This window comes from Chaetodon trifascialis, chromosome 9 (genome assembly GCF_039877785.1).
Source record: "Chaetodon trifascialis isolate fChaTrf1 chromosome 9, fChaTrf1.hap1, whole genome shotgun sequence".
NCBI lineage: Eukaryota > Metazoa > Chordata > Actinopteri > Chaetodontiformes > Chaetodontidae > Chaetodon > Chaetodon trifascialis.
Window position 1 is genome coordinate 17501822 of NC_092064.1, and position 20015 is coordinate 17521836.

General features: G+C 44.4%; 1 protein-coding gene across 7 annotated transcripts in view; it reads left to right on the forward strand.

Annotated features, from left to right (window-relative positions):
- Positions 1 to 19731, forward strand: part of kmt2a (lysine (K)-specific methyltransferase 2A) — a 39738-nt gene extending 20007 nt beyond the window's left edge. For 5 of the 7 annotated variants that reach the window (XM_070971125.1, XM_070971128.1, XM_070971122.1 and 2 more), the window contains 20 exons: positions 32 to 142; positions 1908 to 1981; positions 4763 to 4977; positions 5060 to 5154; positions 5238 to 5375; positions 5467 to 5625; positions 5872 to 5983; positions 6068 to 6146; positions 6288 to 6448; positions 6559 to 6705; positions 6843 to 9507; positions 9618 to 12239; positions 12610 to 12681; positions 12764 to 12990; positions 13270 to 13344; positions 13508 to 13682; positions 14133 to 14240; positions 14400 to 14480; positions 14697 to 14826; positions 14933 to 19731. In XM_070971125.1, the coding sequence (XP_070827226.1) occupies positions 32 to 142; positions 1908 to 1981; positions 4763 to 4977; positions 5060 to 5154; positions 5238 to 5375; positions 5467 to 5625; positions 5872 to 5983; positions 6068 to 6146; positions 6288 to 6448; positions 6559 to 6705; positions 6843 to 9507; positions 9618 to 12239; positions 12610 to 12681; positions 12764 to 12990; positions 13270 to 13344; positions 13508 to 13682; positions 14133 to 14240; positions 14400 to 14480; positions 14697 to 14826; positions 14933 to 15208 (7722 nt within the window). In that variant the 3' untranslated portion in view covers positions 15209 to 19731. The remainder of the gene's footprint in view (positions 1 to 31; positions 143 to 1907; positions 1982 to 4762; positions 4978 to 5059; positions 5155 to 5237; positions 5376 to 5466; positions 5626 to 5871; positions 5984 to 6067; positions 6147 to 6287; positions 6449 to 6558; positions 6706 to 6842; positions 9508 to 9617; positions 12240 to 12609; positions 12682 to 12763; positions 12991 to 13269; positions 13345 to 13507; positions 13683 to 14132; positions 14241 to 14399; positions 14481 to 14696; positions 14827 to 14932) is intronic. The other 2 variants (XM_070971123.1, XM_070971126.1) reach the window with 2 other exon arrangements.
- Positions 19732 to 20015: the final 284 nt, after the last annotated feature.

Below are 20015 nucleotides of genomic sequence, written 5' to 3' on the forward strand. Positions count from 1 at the left end.
TGTGTGTGTCTGTTCATCATTTCTTTCCCAGCTGGAATTCAGTGATGACATTGTTCGAATCATTCAGACCGCCATCAACAGTGACGGCGGCCAGCCTGAGAGCAGGAAAGCCAACAGCATGGTCAAGTCTTTCTTCATTCGGGTAAGAACCTCAAATCTGCTCTGTGGATCAGATTTACATCAGATTTATTGGTTCTCAGTACCACCAGTTGTACACATTGGGCTCATATCAGGCAGTTTATCTGTTGTTTATCAATTTATGTGATGCCACATGTTTTCAGACACACACAGATTTACACACAAGCTCACAGATACATATTTTCTTCATCCTCTGATTGGGATTCCCATGTAGCAGGCACATAGTAGGTTAAGTGTCTTGGTCAGTGCATGGTGTACGGTGGCCGACAAGGGCAAACGCATTGCAAACGGCAAAACGCTGCAAACACAGGAATGACGCAAAGCCAAAAACACACAAACACATAAAACAAATGCAACAGAAAAACGCTGCAAGAGAAAAATGCTGCAATCACAGAAACGAAGCAGAAGCAAAAACTTACAAACACACAAAACAAATGCGAAAGAAAAATGCTGCAAATACAGGACAAATGGTTCGGCGTATTTTAATATTCATATGGGATTAACAGTAATAGAATATTCTGATGTAGCCTAGACTGTAGACAGGTATTTTGCAAACACTTTAAACACACACATTATACATACACACACACACGCTGATATATAACTATATCTGATATATAACTTATCTATTATATATCTATATATGAGTGCTATTGATACTATATATAGGATTTATATATATTTTCATTTTCTCTGATATATAACTTCTATCTGGCTGCACGGTGGCGCAGCAGGTAGTGCGCGTGCCTCACAGCAAGAAGGTTGCCGGTTCGATCCCCGGGTCAGGCGGGGCCTTTCTGTGTGAAGTTTGCATGTTCTTCCCGTGCATGCGTGGGTTCTCTCCGGGTACTCCGGCTTCCTCCCACAGACCAAAAACATGCTCATTAGGTTAATTGATGACTCTAAATTGTCCGTAGGTGTGAGTGTGAGTGTGAGTGTGAATGTTTGTTTGTCCTTGAATGTGGCCCTGCAATCGGCTGGCAACCGGTTCAGGGTGTACCCCGCCTCTCGCCCATTGTAGCTGGGATAGGCTCCAGCCCCCCGCAACCCCGAAAGGGATAGGCGGTATAGATAATGGATGGATGGATATAACTTCTATCTATTGTTATGTTTTATATAGAAATATTAGTCAGAAAATCAGTTTAGTATTCAGAGAGTTAAGATGGATTAAATGCGCTGACACTTCTTTGCGCCTGTCAAACAGCACTGAGTGGAGCGGGTGACCGGTCCAAGATAGCTGCCCCACGGCTCGTCAGCGCCGATAGGCAGTAGCGGTCGATGCGGTGTCTACTTTTTATATCTCTATGGTCTGGTCCTACAGGACTGGTCCACCCCTCAGGTCGAGTCCCCCTAGTGGCCTGGTGCACTTCCGTTTTGTGGAGTGAATTTGCAGCGTTTCTCTTGCAGTTGTTTTGGGGTTGTGTGTGTTTTGATATTTGCAGCATTTTTCTTTCGCATTTGTTGTGTGTGATTGTAAGTTTTTGCTTCTGCTTCGTTTCTGTGATTGCAGCATTTTTCTCTTGCAGCGTTTTTCTGTTGCATTTGTTTTATGTGTTTGTGTGTTTTTGGCTTTGCATCATTCCTGTGTGTGCAGCGTTTTGCCGTTTGCGGCGCGTTTGCCCTTGTCGGCCACCGTAATGGTGACCTCACGCTAGAGTCCCTCTGTTGAGCTGCAGTATCAGTAACCACCATCTTGACCCAAATGCAGGTCTGTGCAAGTGCTTTAAAAGGCTGATGTGCAAAACTTCATCGAATTTTTTCTGTTTCAGCAAATGGATCGAATCTTCCCCTGGTTCAAAGTGAAAGAGTCCAGGTTCTGGGAAAGGCAAAATGTCTCTGCCAAGTGAGTGTCTATCGGTCCCGAGTCAATACAAGAGGTTGTACTGATTACATAGTGTTCAGTGTACAGTATCCAACTGTTCTGAGTAACTCATTACAGTTATGTAAGCCATCATTTTTCTTTAAAAGCTTGTTCTAGATGACTTTTGCAGCGCTATGATGTAATTATTTGAAAATGTTTTTGAAAATTAAGTAGATTTATGTACTTACTGCAGCAGTTTTGTTTTAATTTGAAAGGTTTGAAAGTACAGCCATAAAATCATGCCAAAGTACTGGACAAGAAGTTAAAATGAAAGCTCAAACTAATATGGACAAAGTCTGAGAGCTAAGCAATGCCACCTAGCAGGCAGCGCTCACAGTCTTAATAGTGTTGTAAAGTGTGTGATGTGCCATTATTTTTTTAAACTTGTAGTGCGAGTTATGTTTGGAATTACAGAGAATAGAAATTCAAAATGTAATACTCCTGTAATGTGACCCTGTCCAAAGAGCTTGGAAAAGAACTGCAGTTTTTAAGAACTGAGAGCCTATAATGATTGAAATGTGGAGTAAAATGTGTTTTTTCTGGGAGAAACTGTAACATCATCTAAAGAGTCTGGGCTGACTGTACCAGCAACCTCTGAGTAAAATTAGTGCAAGTAACAGCCAAGGGCCCAGATCAGGATTTCATATGATAGTCATGTTATATAACTTCAGCGGTTAAGTTGTGCGATGTTCAGTTTTTGGAAATCGCAACTAAAAGGTTTTCTTGGCCATGACAGCAAACACCGAAACAGAGTCTTTTAACAACTTCAGAAATGAGTGACTGAGAAGACTAGATCAATGAAGGGGTTTTCTTTCAACATGTCTTATCTCAGGAAAATGACTGTGATTGAAAGTCCCAGTCAGGATTTAAAGCTGCAGTAATGAAATTGATTCCACAGTTTCATTTAATGAGCCCAATGGACAGCTTAGTGGTAAATGTTAGAGGATAATAGATGATTGGAGGCCCATATGCAACTGCAATATCACTGATTGATGTGATTATGAACAAATAGTCAGCATCTCTATGTTTGCGGGCTGTCTTTATTGACTGAAGAATAAAGGATCAATGAAACCAAGTCCCCTTATCTGTAGTTAGTTCAGCTTGCCTAAGCGTGTGAGCAGTTACAGCAGATATTGATTAGAGCACATGCCTTTACATCAGCAATGAATAATAGGGGTGCACGATGCATGTGTTTTCAGCTGATACCAATAACTAATAATTGCCTGCTTCTCTTGGCTTCTTGGGTCTTAAAAAGAAGTTCTTGTTAAGTCAATAAAAGAAATTTGGCTGTGTTCTATTGGCTCTATATCAGCTATGATTCTTAACAATAATATCGCAATAATACATAATAATATAAATTTCCCATTGTCTGTCGAAAATGTGTTAGCCTAACATATGTCTTGCATCCTTAATTGATAAAGAAATGATTATCATATTGAATCATGCTGCTGTGTACTGAGATGACAGACTTGTCATTTGACATTATTTGAAGGAACAGCTTGAAGCTCATAGGCACTTTTGTTTCTCAGCCTTTCACTTGAGATGAAATGCTGTGGTTTTACCGCTGAGCATATTGGAAGGCGCACTCATCCACTCTCCCTCACTCATTCACTAACTCCCTCACTTTTATTTAGCTCTCAGCTTTCCCCGACCATTTATTCTGCCTATCCTCCAGGCATTGTGGGAGGCTAACCGTTAACAGTGTCACATTTCACTTGAAGGCTCTTTGATAGATGTTTGTGGTCAAATTGTGGTTTACATGTCAGTTTGGTCTGTTGCGATATGTATCAGTGCTCCAGTCCAGGAAACCAACGATCCATTCAGTGGATGCTGTGGCCATCATTGGTTCAATGCCTGTGCAGTGCCTGTGCTGGCATATTAAATATGAGACTTTACATCACCCTAGTTACTCAGCCTTGCTTGACTTGGCAAAACTTAACTTGGCAAAGCTCCTTGGATGTGATTATTTATTACTGGTGTCACTGCTCACATACTGAGAGGAATTTTTGTATCTTCTTTGGAAGAAATGTTGAGATGCTCATAGCAGTGCATATAATCTTACGGTAGTGTTGTGGGATTAAACACCCTTTCTCACTCTTAAAAACACTGAAAAAGCAACATCACACAGTCTTTTTGAGGAAAACAGCATATTTATATTGATTAAGACATTTTTGAGATTCTAATTACTGCATCACCTCGAGTCTGTCATGAAAATCTAAACGTCACATGTATGCTTACGAGAGCCTTTTAAATATCTTACAGTAGAGCAGGTGGCCCAGTGGCATTTGATTTTTAAGTTTAGTTCAGTAAGACTACACAAAAGCAATATTCTAATCTCGTTACAACTTATTGTGCAAAATAGGTAACATTCCTTTACTTCAAAATCCCACCTCATTGAGCTCAATAATCACAGTCTTTATTTGGGGAAAACCCCACTCCAAGCCGCAGAAGCTGCCTTGGTGGTGCATAACACCGTGAGTGAGTGTTTATGAGTGTTGTTTTGATGTAAAAACAATCCCTACCACACATACTAAAACCGGAATTGTGTTTTTAGAGTCTTTTTCTGGTCCTTTGGCTTCACTGAAGATGTAAACCCACATAATTACGCATGTTGTTTTTTTGAAGTTCTCTTTGGATTGCTCTGTTGTGTACACCAGGGCTTTGGCAATCAAGCAATCACAACTTCTAATTTTACCCAATCATTTTTAGTACCAATATGCTATCAGTTAAGAGCGCCTGTCTCTGTATGCTGTTGTTCTCTAGCAGTGGGCTCCTCCCAAATGCCGTGCTGCCTCCATCTTTGGACCATAACTACGCCCAGTGGCAGGAGAGGCAGGAGCTTTCCCGTGCTGAGCACCCCCACCTTATGAAAAAGATCATCCCAGCTCCACGTCCCAAGACCCCTGGTGAACCAGATTCTCCAGCTTCCCCTCCTCCTCTCCCTCCATCTCTGCCCCCACCACCCCCACTCCTACCTGGTAAGCAAATATATATACACATACCTAAATGCAGCTGTTTTTGTCCGTTGTGTCACTTTGTGTGATGGCGTCTTCTTTTCAGATCGAGAAGACAGCCCAGAGCTCCCTCCCCCACCAGGCGTTAGTGATAACAGGCAATGTGTTCTGTGTCTGAAGTATGGAGATGAAAACACTAATGTGAGTCAGAAATCTGCTTGGACTCCCTTTCACCCACATAAGAATGTCTTTGTGTCATTTGTAACATGCCTGTTTGTTTTCAGGAGGGAGGCAGGCTGTTGTACATCGGTCAAAATGAGTGGACCCATGTGAACTGCGCCCTGTGGTCTGCTGAGGTGTTCGAAGATGATGACGGCTCTCTGAAGAATGTTCACATGGCTGTTCTCAGGGGAAAACAGCTGGTAAGGCACTTTCTCCATCACAAGTTCCCACTGTGTTTTCAGTGTGCATTCAAGGGATAGAAATTTACAGCCTGTTGTGCTTTGTATTCAGCGCTGTGAGAAGTGTCAAAAGCCAGGGGCCACAGTTGGCTGCTGCCTCACCTCTTGCACCAGTAACTACCACTTCATGTGCGCCCGCCAGTGCCACTGCGTCTTCCTAGAGGACAAGAAAGTCTACTGTCCAAAGCACAGGGACCTCATCAAGGGAGAAGTAAGAAAATCTCATTATTTACTATATATATACATATGCATACATATATAGATATAGATATAGATAGATATAGGTATATGTAAATGTGTGTGTGTGTGTGTGTGTGTGTGTGTGTGTGTGTGTGTGTGTGTGTGTATATATATATATATATATATATATGTCTTTCTTACAGATGAATCGGCTAAGAACTGACTTGATGTTCTTTGTCTTCAACATTCCTATGTTTTTGTTTTTTTTTTTCTCTAGGTGGTGTCTGGGTTTGAGGTGACCCGCAGGATCCTGGTGGACCTGGAGGGCATAAGTCTCAGGAGGAAGTGGCTGGCAGGACTGGAGCCTGAAAATGTCCACATGATGATAGGTAGGTCAATTGCTGGTGAATGTTGGTGGATCATCGTCCATTTCTGAGTGTCTCTTGAATGCTAATTTAACTCCATCATTGCAGGCTCCATGACCATTGATTGTTTGGGGATACTGACTGAACTCTCAGACTGCAAACGCAAACTCTTCCCTGTAGGATACCAGTAAGTTTGTTTTTTTTCCCTTTTCTTCATTTATCTTGCTATTTTAAGTAGCACCATTACCATTCTCTCTTCAACTAAAGTACAGCTAACTGCTGGAGGAAAGTTAATCGAGTCAAACTAAATAAATTCTCTCCTCTCCAGGTGTTCAAGGGTGTATTGGAGTACTTTAGATGCTCGAAAGCGCTGTGTGTATACCTGTAGGATCCTAGTCTGTCACCCTCCAGTGGTGGAGTCTGACCTAAAAAACATGATGGCTCCTGAGGAGAATCGCACGATAGCACACAGCCCATCTCCCATAACAGGTAACCTACAGACTACGGTGACTTTACACAGTTCAGGTTTCAATGTGTTACAGTGTGTACCGTAAAAATTGTTTTCGTGTCAATTTCTCCCTTTGTTTTTTAATATCTAGACTTTCCTGATCCATTTGAATCCCCAAGGCGCTCTGACACCCTTTCCCCTGCCAATACCCCCAAGCTCAGGGTTTACACTCGGAACCGACACCCCAGTTACCCCCCATGTCAGCGCTCACTCGGCCCCAGGCCCATTCCCACTCCAGGTACAAATATACATTCCTTTTTTGAACTCAGCATTTTTCGATGGAACATGGTTTATTTTGACATTTCTGTGTAGAAATTCATCTCCACTGTTTTCAGTCTGGTCTCCTTTTCAATTTCCATTTATTTTGTGTTGTAGGAGGTGCCTCTCAGCCCCAAAGCCATGAGATTGTGACAGTAGGAGACTCCCTGGTGAACCCCAGCATGCGCAATATTGACTCACGTCGCCACAGCTCCCCTTGTCTCTCTCCTCCTCCCCACCAGCTGAACAGACAGAGAGGTGTGACCTCCCCACCTCAGATTTTGTCACGACCCCTTACCTCACCCCCTCCCCTCATCCCCTCCCCTGCCAGAGACCCAGAAAAGGCCAAACACCTCAGCAAAGACTCCGTAAAGAGTCCAATCCAGAGAGATGATGAGAGAGGTAGACCGTTCTCCACAGACAGAAACAGACAGCAAGCATCCAGAGACCAAGGGTTGAGAGATGCAGACAAGGGGAGAGTGTCAAGTCAAGACCAAGCTTGCAAGGATTCTGACAAGACTAGATCATCCAGGGAACTTGGACTAAAAGACTCAGACAAGAGTGACACACCAGCCAAAGAGTCTGAAAAGAGGAGACCATTGAGTAAAGACTCAGGTCTGAAAGAATCTGAGAGGGGAAGACCTCTCAGTAGAGATCCGTTAAGAGATTCAGAAAAGGGGAGACAAGTGAACAGAGACTCTGAGAAGGGGAGACAGACAAGCAGAGAGTCAAGCAACAGAGAAACAGATAAGAGTAAATCCTCTAGAGATCCCAGTTATAAAGATATGGAAAAAGCTAGGTCACTCAGTAGAGATGCAGGGCTACGGGACTCTGAAAAGCATAGACAATATAGCAGGGAAACAGGAAAAGACTCAGGCCAAGGTAAAGACAGACTGTCGAGCAGAGACTCTGACAAGGGTAGACCTCCCTCTAGAGATTCCAATTATAGAAGCACAGAGAAAAACAAAGACTCTGGCTCAGGGAAAGAGAGTAACCCTGGAAGTCAGTCCAAACAGGCTGGAGGTGAGAGTAAGAACCCCAGACTGGCACCTGCAGGTTCAGGCCAGTCCTCCCCTCCTGTGGGCACTGCTGTTCTCACAGGTCAGCAGAGAAGTGGCAGCACCAAGCAGACGGACAAACTAGGGAAGCATGGAGGCAAAGACCAGGATGTTTCTGTGAGTTTATTGCCTCGTCACCGGTCCACCCCCACCTCGAACATCACGCAGTCTAAGGACAAGGCCAGCTCAGGGAAGGAGAGTAGTAGTGGCACTGGAAACTTAATGCCAGCTTCACTCCACAAGGACTCTGTTATTGGGAAATCTGGTTCCCCACAGTCTTCATTTCATAAGTCCAATGCACGGAAATCAAATGATTACTCATCAGGTCCAGCTACAGCAGCAGCCATGAAGCCTCTGTGGCCGTCAAGGACACCAGCAGAAGATGACATTGTCAAGCGAGGGTCCACGCATCTGGCCTCCCCAGCTGCAGCCTCAGCTGCCAAAGACAAACACCCCAAAGTTAAGATGACGGGCAGCAGAGAGGTGTCCAAAGACCGTGAAAGAGAGAAGAGTCTCCAAAACAGCAACAGCAGCAACAAAATTCCCCTTCTTAACAATAATACGAAAGCTGCTGGCAGCTCAAACACACATGCTACTAACCCCACCTCTCACAACAGCAGCAATAGCAAAGCTCCAGTGCTTGGAAACAGCACCAAAGCCCACGGGAAGGCTCAGGGGGAGAAGCTTGAGAACCAGGCAGGGGACAGATCATCCTCAAAGAGCAGAGAAAATTACTCTTGTCCTGAGAGGAAGAACAGCTCCAGTTTGGACAACTTACAGCAGCTGCAGCAGGGTGGTTTAGCTCCAGACAAAGGAGTGAAGACCTCTTCCCAGTCTCACACCAAACCAACAACTAACCAGCTGCCATTGTCTTCTAGAGAGAAAAAGAGATCAGTTAAACCCCCAACTGTAACCCCTCTAAAGACTGATATCAAGACTGATCCGAATGGGACCAGCACTGTTGGTGGTATTTCTTCCTCCTGTCCCACGACTGCTACCTCCACCGTCTCTCCTGCTGGCCAGGGGTCCCGTCGTTGTGCCCGCTCCGCTCTCTTCTCCTCACCATCTGCCAGCAGCAGTGACAGCTCTGAATCTGATACCCAGACTCAGACAGAGGAAGATGATTTGTGCAAGGATCACTCACGCAGCGAGCTCCGAGACCACCGCAGCCTCCTCACGCAAGGCACTGAGGATGAGGGCGATGGCCCAGAAGATGACAACGACAGAGGTATGGATGATAAACACCACGAGGATGACAGTGACGGATCAGGGTCGGCCAAGAGGCGCTACCCTCGACGCAGTGCCCGTGCGCGTTCCAACATGTTTTTTGGCCTCACACCTTTCTATGGAGTTCGCTCGTATGGTGAAGAGGACTTGCCCTTCTACGGCAGCGGGGATGGAGCCGGGGCCATGGTTAAAAGGAGGACTGGTGGCCGCAAGAAGTCAGCTGAGGGGCAAGTGGATGGAGCAGATGATATGAGCACCTCCTCGTCATCAGGGGACAGTGGAGAGGATGAAGATAGCGGAATGAAACAAAGGGGTAAAGATCCTTACTACTACAACTTCACCAGAACAATAATTAATCCTGGTGAGGGACTGCCATCTATAGAAGGGATAGACCAGTGTCTGGGAAGGGGATCCCAGCTTCAGCGCTTTCTAAAAGACGAGGAGCAGCAACAACAGAGGGCTCAAGGAAAAGCTGAGGAGGACATGCTGAGTGCCTTGTAAGTACACACTATTATTTAATTTGCTAAAATAATTGTCTAAAATGTATTTGTGATTGTTTTCTATTGTCTCTAATAATCCAACATATTGTCTTTGTTTTGTTTAACAGGACTTTAGGTAAGCAGCGCATTGGCCAGCTCGATGGCGTTGATGATGGCTCAGAGAGTGATACCAGCATCTGCACCACCAGCACCACTACCACTACAGCCACCTCCTCTTCCACCCCGCATAAGAGCACTCCCAAGAGAAGGGGCAGAGAAAGGCACACAGAGAAACCTGACTCGCATGACTCAAGCAAGGAGGCTGACAACAGTGCTGGAGCAGTGAGCGGCAACACGCGAGAAGGCAGAAAGAACCAGAAAGAAAACTGTCTTCCTTTAGGAGGCGGGGTCAAGTCCCAGCCACAGAGTCAGAGTCAGGATCCTCTCGAGGCCCAGCTTTCGCTCGGCACAGACCTGCTTAAATCAGATTCTGACAACAACAACAGTGATGACTGTGGTAACATTTTGCCATCAGACATCATGGAGTTTGTCCTCAACACACCTTCCATGTCAATGCAGGCTCTGGGTCAGCAATCTGAGCCATCCTCCTCAGAGCTGCTCCTGGATGAGGGCTATGTGGATGTCAACCGGCGTAAAGACATTCTGTTTGATGACTTTTCCCAGCCACTGCCCAGTGCGGAGAGTGGAGGTGTAGTGGAGACTAGTGTGAATAGCTCCATATCTGTAGAGGAGCCATATCTTCCTCTGGAGTTGCCTTCTGACCTCTCTGTCCTGACCACACGCAGCCCTACTGTCAGCACCAGTCAGAACCACACTGCTGGGAGTCTTATCTCTGATACCTCAGACCGCACCATGCTGGGCTTGACCTCTGACCCAGAGGCAATCAGTGGAGACAAGAGTGGAGACAAGAAAAGAGCAGGACCAGGTGTGCCACCATCGGAGAATCAGCACGATGCTACAACTTTGGGAAACAGGGACACGCAGGTCACAGAGGGTCACATGACTCCTGAGCAGTTTATTCCCAGCCCTGCCATTGGCCAGGTGGTTGAACCTCCAGGTAACCAGGATGTTCCCCGGAGTTCTGGTACCCCTGGTTTGCCAAGTTCTCCCTCCTTGCCTCAGAAGTACCTCCCGGCATCAGCTGCAGCTGCAAGCAGTCCCAGTCCAGTCCCTGGCCCAGGTCCATCTCAGGCTCAGGTTTCCAGCCCAGCAGTCATCAAACCAGGCCCTGACAAGCTCATTGTGGTCAATCAGCAGTTCCAGCCTCTCTACGTTCTTCAGACCGTTCCTAATGGTGTCACCCAGAAAATTAGTGCCACAGGAGTGATGGACACTAGCTCTCAAGCGGTACTCAGCTCTATGACACTTACCACAGGGTTAAATACTGGTTTATCCACAGCCCAGCCAATATTTCCTGCTGGTGGCAAAGTCCTGGGCACCATGCCTCACCCTTCCCAGATTCACACCTTTACAGGAGCCACACAGACAGGTTTCCAGACGGGAATCCCCAGCACCACCTCAGGTCTTCTCATTGGGTTGCCCTCTCAGCCCCACGACCAGTCCCAGATTCTGGTCTCAGAGGCTGGTCGACCACACGAGCTTGGTCCCAGTGTTGCCATAGTGTCCAGTCCCTCCTCCCTGACTTCTTCCCCGACTGTACTCGCCTCTGCTCACGGCAAAAAGAGGCCTATATCTCGTCTTCAGCCTAGAAAAAGCAAAAAGTTAGCCCGTTCCCGTAGCCAGCCTACTCTGGCCCCATCTGAAGTGGGCCCTCCCAATATGACTCTCATCAACTTGTCTTCCCCTCAGATTACTGCTAGCATCCCCGGCCAGCCTGGTGGTCTGGTTGAGTTAAGCACCCTCTCCACGTCTCAGCGCAAGGTCCCAAATATTATCAAGAGACCAAAATCAGGTGGGGTTATGTACTTGGATCACACTGCTCTCCTTCAGCAGAGGATTCCTGGTCCTGCCCAACCTGGTATCCTGGGTCATGATTCCTCTACTCACCTTCTACCCTGCACAGTATCTGGTCTCAATCCCAGTCAGTCGGTGTTGAATGTTGTGTCTGTGCCCCCTAGTGGTGCTACTGGCCTTCTTGCACCAGGATCAGTTTCCCTCTCCACCCCTGTCCTCAGCTCTGCTGAGATCACAGGGCCAATCAGCAACCTCTTGTTTAAAGCCAGTCCTCATGGCTTGGGTCTGTCAGATCAGCCAATGGTTCTTCAGTCAGCAGGAGCTCCTCTGATGTCTCAGCTCAGCTCCTCAGTGCAGACATCAATAGCTAGCAGCATCTGTGTCCTGCCCTCCCAACAGACTATAAGCATGGCTGTCAACCAGCAAGGAGAGACAGAAGGCAATAATGTCCACTTACAGCATCAGTCTCAACCTGTTAACAGAGCCCAGACTATGGACTCCAGTCAAAACACCACTGTTCCTTTAGCACCCGGCCCAGCCAACCCTCTAAGCCCTGCCAAAGGACGTGTTGTTGGACTGTTCACCCAAACCTCCGCACACTCCCAGAGCAGTAGAACAACTCCCATTTCCAGATCATCAGAACAGAGGCTGCCTAACTCCACCACAGCAGTTGTAGTTTCAGGATCAGAAAAAGGCAAACAGAAAACAAAGAGGAGCAGGCAGAGCACAGACTTAGCCAGCGGCAAGAAGCTCAAGACCTCTCAGCCAGAGGAGCATCACAGCAACCCTGCAGGACACCCTCACTCAAACCCAAGGTGAGACAGTTATTATTTTGGATGCTTGATATGTTACCAGTATTGTGTTTTCAGTTTAATCCCTTCCACATGAATACATATCCTAATAACTAATTCAATTCAATTGTGTTATGCATATTGAATCCAACATTCAGAATAATAAGAACGAGTCTTGTGAGCGTATTCTTTATTCTGTAGATGCTTCCCCATAATAAACAGATTATCAGCACAGAAGTATGTTTACAGTTGCTGTGCATCGAATTAAAGATTGGTTCAGATACAGGGAAATGTAATATCTCACCTTGACTGAATCTTTGACTACCAATTGTTCACAAAAAGCACTTTGCATATATATAGTCCTGTTTTGATCCTCTCTCATCTTCTTTGCAAGCAGTTCCAAAGAGCTGAACTCCCCTGAACCCATGGACACAGGCAAGACCACAGACAAGGCAACCAACAAGAGGTATGGAGTCATCCATGCTAGGTGTCCATTTTCATACTGACCATATGAAAGAGTTCTAACGCTTGCCTCAAATCTTTTCCAGTGTACTTGGGAAAAAGAAGACATCTCAAGGTCCTGTTGTACCAGGGAAAGTAGTGGGGAAAGACAAACCAGCTGCAACTGGGGGAGCAGGGTCTCTTCCGGTGGCTTCACCACCCGACCAGGACGACAACAGCAGGGATATCGGTTTGGATAGCAAACCCAAGAAGGGCATCATCTTTGAAATCTGCAGTGAGGACGGCTTCCATATCCGCTGTGAGAGCATCGAAGGTGAGAGAAAACGTTTCTGATATGCTACGCTGTACATACAAAATGTGCCAGACTTCCTGACAGCATTCAGTGTGCTTTGACAGAACTAATAAATGATTTACAACATGTAACATGGTGTTCATAGAAGATTACTTGCCCCACTTTTCATATGTACAACACATGTATTCACATGTAGATGATAAAAAATAATTGGATCATGTGCTGTGGATGTGTGTGAAAAATTGAAGGTACAGTTTACACGAAATACTGAGCTGTCCTGTCCTAACTGTCCTGTTACAGAGGCTTGGAAATCGCTGACTGATAAGGTGCAAGAAGCTCGCTCCAATGCTCGGCTCAAAGAGCTCTCTTTTGAAGGTGAGGCCTCATTCTGACTACATCTAAACAACAACAAAGAAGAATAGATATGTTGTATTTTTGAATGTGTTCCAGGCCGTCAACTGTTGAATAATGTTTATCTTGACCTTTGGGTGGAAAATGCAAATGATTCATGGCGGACATGTTTCTTTGCTCCTCCCAGGAGTGAATGGATTGAGGATGCTGGGCGTCGTCCATGAGGCAGTGGTCTTCCTGCTGGAGCAGCTTTACGGCTCCAGACACTGTCGGAGCTACCGTTTCCGCTTCCACAAACCAGAGGAAACCGATGAACCTCCCATCAACCCCCACGGATCAGCTCGTGCAGAGATCAACCACAGGTTAGGACAGGACCTACACACACACACACACACAAATGCAGTACACACTTCCGTGGGACCTTGGGTTGTGGGGTTTATAAGAAGACTGTTCATCCATCACAAGGCCTGGATGCAGGGACAGCTGGCTGGCAGATATAAAATAAATGTTTTTGTGTATTTATGTGAAGCGGTGAAACTTTTCACGCCAGATGAAGGTGTTATGCACTTGTGTGTAAAGATAAGGTAGTTAACCAGAGAACTGACAACTGATTACAACTGCTTCTATCACCACACTGTACAAATTCCTTTATATTATGCCTCTGTGCTGGTAACAGCCCATAACAGGCGTTATGCTTGCGCATTGTCCCATCATTGTGAACGTGATATCTCAGGAACGTTGAGGGTATTTCTTCAAATTTGGCACAAATGTCTTTGTTCTGGATCTCCATCTTCTGTCTGTTTGCCTTCCAGGAGATCTGTATTTGACATGTTCAATTTCTTGGCATCAAAACACCGCCAGCCTCCTGAGTACAGGCCTCAAGAAGAAGATGATGAGGAAGGGCAGCTCAGGACTGCCAGGTCAGTCACAGCGCACACATTATATATTTACAGTAAACATTTCATTGTGCTGCTGCAACACCTGCATGTCTCCCCTGTGGACCAATAAAGCATGGTCTTATCTTACTGTAACTGAGAAAATGGTCACCGTAACATCACTTTTTCGTGCTGTTGTTGCAGGCGTGCCTCCATGGAGCTACCACTGACTGTCAGATTCAAACAGCTCAAGGCCACCTCAAAGGAAACTGTTGGAGTCTACAGGTTAGACCATTGGTGCTTTAACTGTTAATCAATTATAAACCATTAAGGTTGCACATGTTGCCCAAGACTTAGATATGGAGTCATTCAGTTAAATGTTATATCACTGTCATTACTATGCATCACAACAAGAACTTAAAGGAAAGTATTGATAAACTTGAAGGTTTAAAAATGTGAATGGCCAAAAGAAAAGAGTTTGAAAAGTTTATTCCTCCGCAGGTCTCCCATTCATGGCAGAGGTCTGTTCTGCAAGAAAACAATTGATGCTGGGGAGATGGTCATTGAGTACTCTGGAAATGTCATTCGGTCTGTGCTCACTGACAAACGGGAGAAATATTATGATGGAAAAGTGAGTTCTTGCAATAAACTTTGGGTTTAAATTTTATTAGATCAGCTTCCCTTAAAAACTACTGAGAGCATCTGACATGCAACCTCTGCCTTTTCTTTCCTCAAAGGGGATTGGCTGCTACATGTTTCGCATTGATGACTACGAGGTGGTCGATGCCACGGTGCACGGCAACGCTGCCCGTTTCATCAACCACTCCTGCGAGCCCAACTGCTACTCACGAGTCATCACCGTGGACAGCCAGAAGCACATCGTCATCTTTGCTTCTCGGCGCATCTACAGTGGCGAAGAGCTCACCTACGACTACAAGTTCCCTATTGAGGACGCCAGCAACAAGCTGCCCTGCAACTGCGGTACAAAGAAGTGTCGCAAGTTCCTCAACTGATAATGAAACATTTTAAAGAGGACTGCGAGTCTGCCGCTCTGAGGACGCCCCTGCCAGGGGTTTGGCGTGGCACTGGATTTATGCTAATTTTCTGGGTCCGGTCCACGTAGGATCACAGCTGCCAACAAGGCACGAGCTCTGTGAGTGTTTCTGCCGCTGGTGTTGGCACAACGCAGCAGAGGCAGCTGCCGTGGGTCGTACTGTAAATACAGGAAGGCCATTTTGGAGGAGGGGCCATTTGTAGAAATTCCAACATATTGTGCCTCCTTTTGTCTCATTTACATTTGGCATGGGAAGTTTCACCTTCACAGGTGAGAGATGAAATGGGTTGAGCCTTCACGACATTGCAATATTTGATTTACATTTGGATGATAAAGATACCCCTTCATGATTTTTTACATTGGCCCATCCTCCTTAATTTTCTAGAAGTACGTTCTGGTCCACTAATGCTGAGATGTGAACATAGAAGAAAAAAAAAATCAAAGAACTTGGTTCCATTTTACACCCAAGTGCAATTTGTTGAAGGGACTTGGACGAGTAATTTTACTAGAAAGAAAAATTAGAACCTTGTTAGAATTTCTTTTTTTTCTTTTTTATCTCAGTGTCAGCTGTTATTGATGCACATCTCCCTGAATGTGCCCTGATGCCTTCAGAGTCGTTGTGATTGAGTGGAACCTTCCCCCGACCACGCTTTTTTTTTTCCTTTCTTTTCTTTTTTTTGTTTTTAAAGCTTGTAACACTGTAAATAGGAGCTGCTTGTGTAAAGCAGCCTGATGAGAGCTGCGCAGGTGGAACACTAGGGGGAGCAGTGGCCACAGAGAGTAAGAGAGTGAGAAGAGAGACGGGGGGGGGCAGAAATGTCGATTAGTTTGAAAACACAGGTATTTTTTGGACGTTTGTGAAAAGGATGATATCTGGGGTTGATCCCATCTGTTGTACTTAAATTGACTTTTAGTCTGACAGCTTGGTAGCTATGTAGTCATGTTATTGATGGGATTCATTGTCTGGCCTGAGAGAGCGAGGCAGCTAGAGATTCTGGTGGACTGACAGCCAAGGGACTGGAGAACCCTACTGATGTGCTTTAGTAGACGTATTTATAATTGATTTTTGGAGCTGTGATCCAGAAACAGCCATGGATCTCACAGAAACACACAGACAGACGTGTTACAAGTTTGTGCATGCTGTTGTTGTTGTTGTTGTTATCACGCTTTTGGTAATTCTATAAAGTCGAACTTTTGAGTCACGATCCAAATTACAGCAGCAAAGAGAACCAAACGTCACGCCCTCGAATTGAATTTTCACACAGCTTGTTTTCTTCTCGGCCTGTTGTGATAACCAGTACTATGGAAAATGTTTTTTATTTGTATTAAGTCTTTTGAAGTCTTGTCTGTTATCTGTCTTTTTATTATGGACAGGGAAATATCATGCTCGCTTTTAAAAAACAAATGTAAATAATGTATATTTTTCTACAAAAAAAAGACTTAAAAAGCACTCACTAGTGAATAGCACTTAATGATGGTATTTATATTTTTAAAAAATCGTATTTATTTTATTGCCATTTTTGTAGGAAATAGAGGTTTACAAACACTAATGCTTGGTCTCTATGTTTTATATTCCGCTGCCTTTTCAAAGTTGTTTTTTTTTTTTGTTTTTTTTTTTGTTTTTTTGATTTGTAGCCTGAATGTTTTCTTTGATTCCAAAGACTGACACTGGTCTGTGGCTTGGTCCCCGTTTAGTTCAGTCCACCAGTAGCTCTTTTATCTATCCCAGGCCATTTGGTCAGCGCTGACAGTTTTTTTCATTGTTCCAGCTCTAGCTGGCAGCGTGGCAGTCATGTGAACTATTATTATGCACTTGAGAGAGTTTAGATTGTTGATCCATAGCAGATATCTCCTCTCTCCAGCCTTATCTCCACACCACATCACACCGAGAATCAAGTCAGGTCGTATCACAGTGATTCGGTTTTTCTTGTCGCGAATCAATCATGAGTCAACAGGCGTTTTCAGCCGATTGGCACGTGTAAAATCCAGCAAGAGTCCCATCACTTTAAACTGTTTGTCCCTCTGCAGACTTGGTCGATAATAAAGAGGTGCCTTTATGTTAATGCTCCCAACAGCATCCATCATTCTTCTGTTGAGCCAGTCCTTTATTTAAAATAACACTTCATCCTGGTGACCCCTCACCAGCATTCGGAAATCCTATTTTTTTCTCGTTTTGTTCAGTCTCCTTGTGGTTTGCCTTAGTTGTAAATGAGCATGCCTCTTCTCTCTTACAAGCCTTCATGTCCTGGATCGAATATTTAATCAGACTGTTTAGACTGACTGGTTCCACAATTACTTTACTTTTGTCCCTTTTAATTTATTGTTGTCCGTTCATGCTGACTTCATTGTCACCTAAAGGCCGTTAGCAGTTACTCCCGCGCTGCTCCTTGTCGTCGTGAACTGAAACAAAAACATGACCCACACATGGTTTGCACTTTAGCTGTGACACAGGCACTGAATAGACATAAGGAAACTCAGCTCTTTCTCCAGACAGACAGTGCAGCTCCACTGCTGAAACCACAAGCACAGATAGTCACTGAGAATGCTCTGAGTTTGTGTATCAGGCCCTGATTGAAAAACGCAGTTTGCTCGACGTGGATTGGTCTTGATGAACCCTGAAGGTGGTGTTTGAGGCTCTAGCAAAGTGCACTTGACTCTTTTTCTGCAACAAAGTGAAGGCAGGGACCACGCCAGCAGCCCGTTCTTTCCTGAGGGTGCAGTATGTACAAGCCTTGGCTGCGCTTTTCCATTTCGGAAAACCCTGACTGACAGGTCAGCCTCGCGGTTGTACAGCTGCACCTACATTGGGCTCGCTGGGTTCTGCTGCTAAGGTCAACAATGAATGTATATTCCTCCTTCACAGCATCATCAGACTTGTGATGACACTTTGTCAGCGGCATTTGTTTTCAGTTCTCTTGTCAACACCCCTGGTCGATATGGAAAATTCGTAGATGTGACCTCAAACAGCAGCAGCAGTTTCAGCACTGGGATAATACTAAAGTGTGAACAGCAGTTGGTATTTCTGTCTGTAGGACAACTGGTTCTTACTGGATTAGCTCAACACTTCACGCTAGCATCGGTGATAACACGTTCACTGATGCCAAGGGCTCTGTCTACGACTCACGTCTCGAGATCCACTATTGGTCAGTGAACAATAACTCATTTATTTCACTGTTTAACAGCGTGTATACAATAAGGAAATGGTCTCTGTCGTTTGTTTGGACTTCATTTTACCGCGCCACACCAGTGGCCCTTCTCCGTCACTCTCTGTAATTATAGTATAAATACATGACAATATTATACGGAAACATGCATAGTAATTTCTTGTACTTTAGTATCTATACAATATATGGAATGGACAGACAAACTTAGTTACAGTAGCAAAACAGCAGATTTATAATGGTTAATAGCAATGTTTCAATGTACTCTATAATGGTTTTGTGTTACAGTACTATCAGATGAAACTAACGTGCATCATTCTTTTGTATATTGATATCCAGTTCCAGTTTTGCTGTGCCCGTGAGTGTTCTTTCGTCAGCAAGGAGCGCTGCAGTTTTTCTTTTTGTTTTCTTTCTGGACAGGAACGGTTTTTATGTGATGAGAAATGTAACTGTATTAATGTGGTTGTGAACTTCTTGAGGTCATCCATTTCTCTTATTTCTTTTCTTTCTTTTTTTTTCCGGTTGTTGTAGTGAATGTTTTCCCGTTTTTTTGTTTGTTTGTTTGTTTGTTTTTCCTTTGTACGTTTTTAACAGGGACTTTTTAGACGGCTTACTTGATGTGGTATAAATTAAGAGTTTGGTTTGTGGAGACCGACCAGGAGTTGTAAAGATCCCACCAAAATGGCATTTTTTTTTTTTCATTTTGGAAACCTCTCATGTCTCTGTGATCACCTCTCTCTCTGAAGCTTTGGTTGTACTTATCATGTACTGTTTTTATAGAAAGTCATAATGCTGATGTTGAAAACCTTTAATTTATTTATTTTGTGCAACATCCACCCTGAATTGTTCTTTGACAAGTCAAGGTTTGGGAGAGGTCGGACGGTGTGTAACATGTATTTGTAATTTTCTAATTGTTTCTTGTGTATAGAAGTTATCAGCCTATGATGGGATGTGGTGTCACAGAGGGAGTGGGCGGTGGGACGTGCAAACAAAAAAAGAGGGATCATGGATCACGAACAGGCTCGTTTCTTATGCCTTGAATTTACCTTTGTCTTATCAATACTCCTCCTGCTCTCTGTAATAACGGTATCCATGAGCTCAACAGTCATATTTTCTCCCGTTCTAACAGTGTTCGTTCAATACACATCAACGAAATGAAGGAAAACCACCACAGTGAAAATGAACCGCAAACTACTTGGTTGAATGTATAATTAGGAAACAAAGTTGTACATAAGTGTAAAAAGAAAAGTTTCTAATCATGTTTATTTTCTATGCACTTTTTTATTTAAGTGATAGTTTAAATAATAAACATGTCTCCTTTACTCTTTTTTGTCTCTTGACCTGCTTGATTTATATAAGCTTGTCATCACTTAAAGGAACATACACACCAGTGCTTTAGAGGAATATTTAATAGCTCTTCTGGGTGAGTTGATCACATGACTTTGATCAGCAGATGCTTTTAAGTGCTTTTAGGAAAAATGCACATTTATCTGCTGATTAAGATGTAGTGATACGATCAAAAGTTCCAGAACAACAACTTAATGGACCTTGTGGTGACGGTGAATGAACCTTGAACGTCACCTTTTTTTTTTTTTTCTTACTACA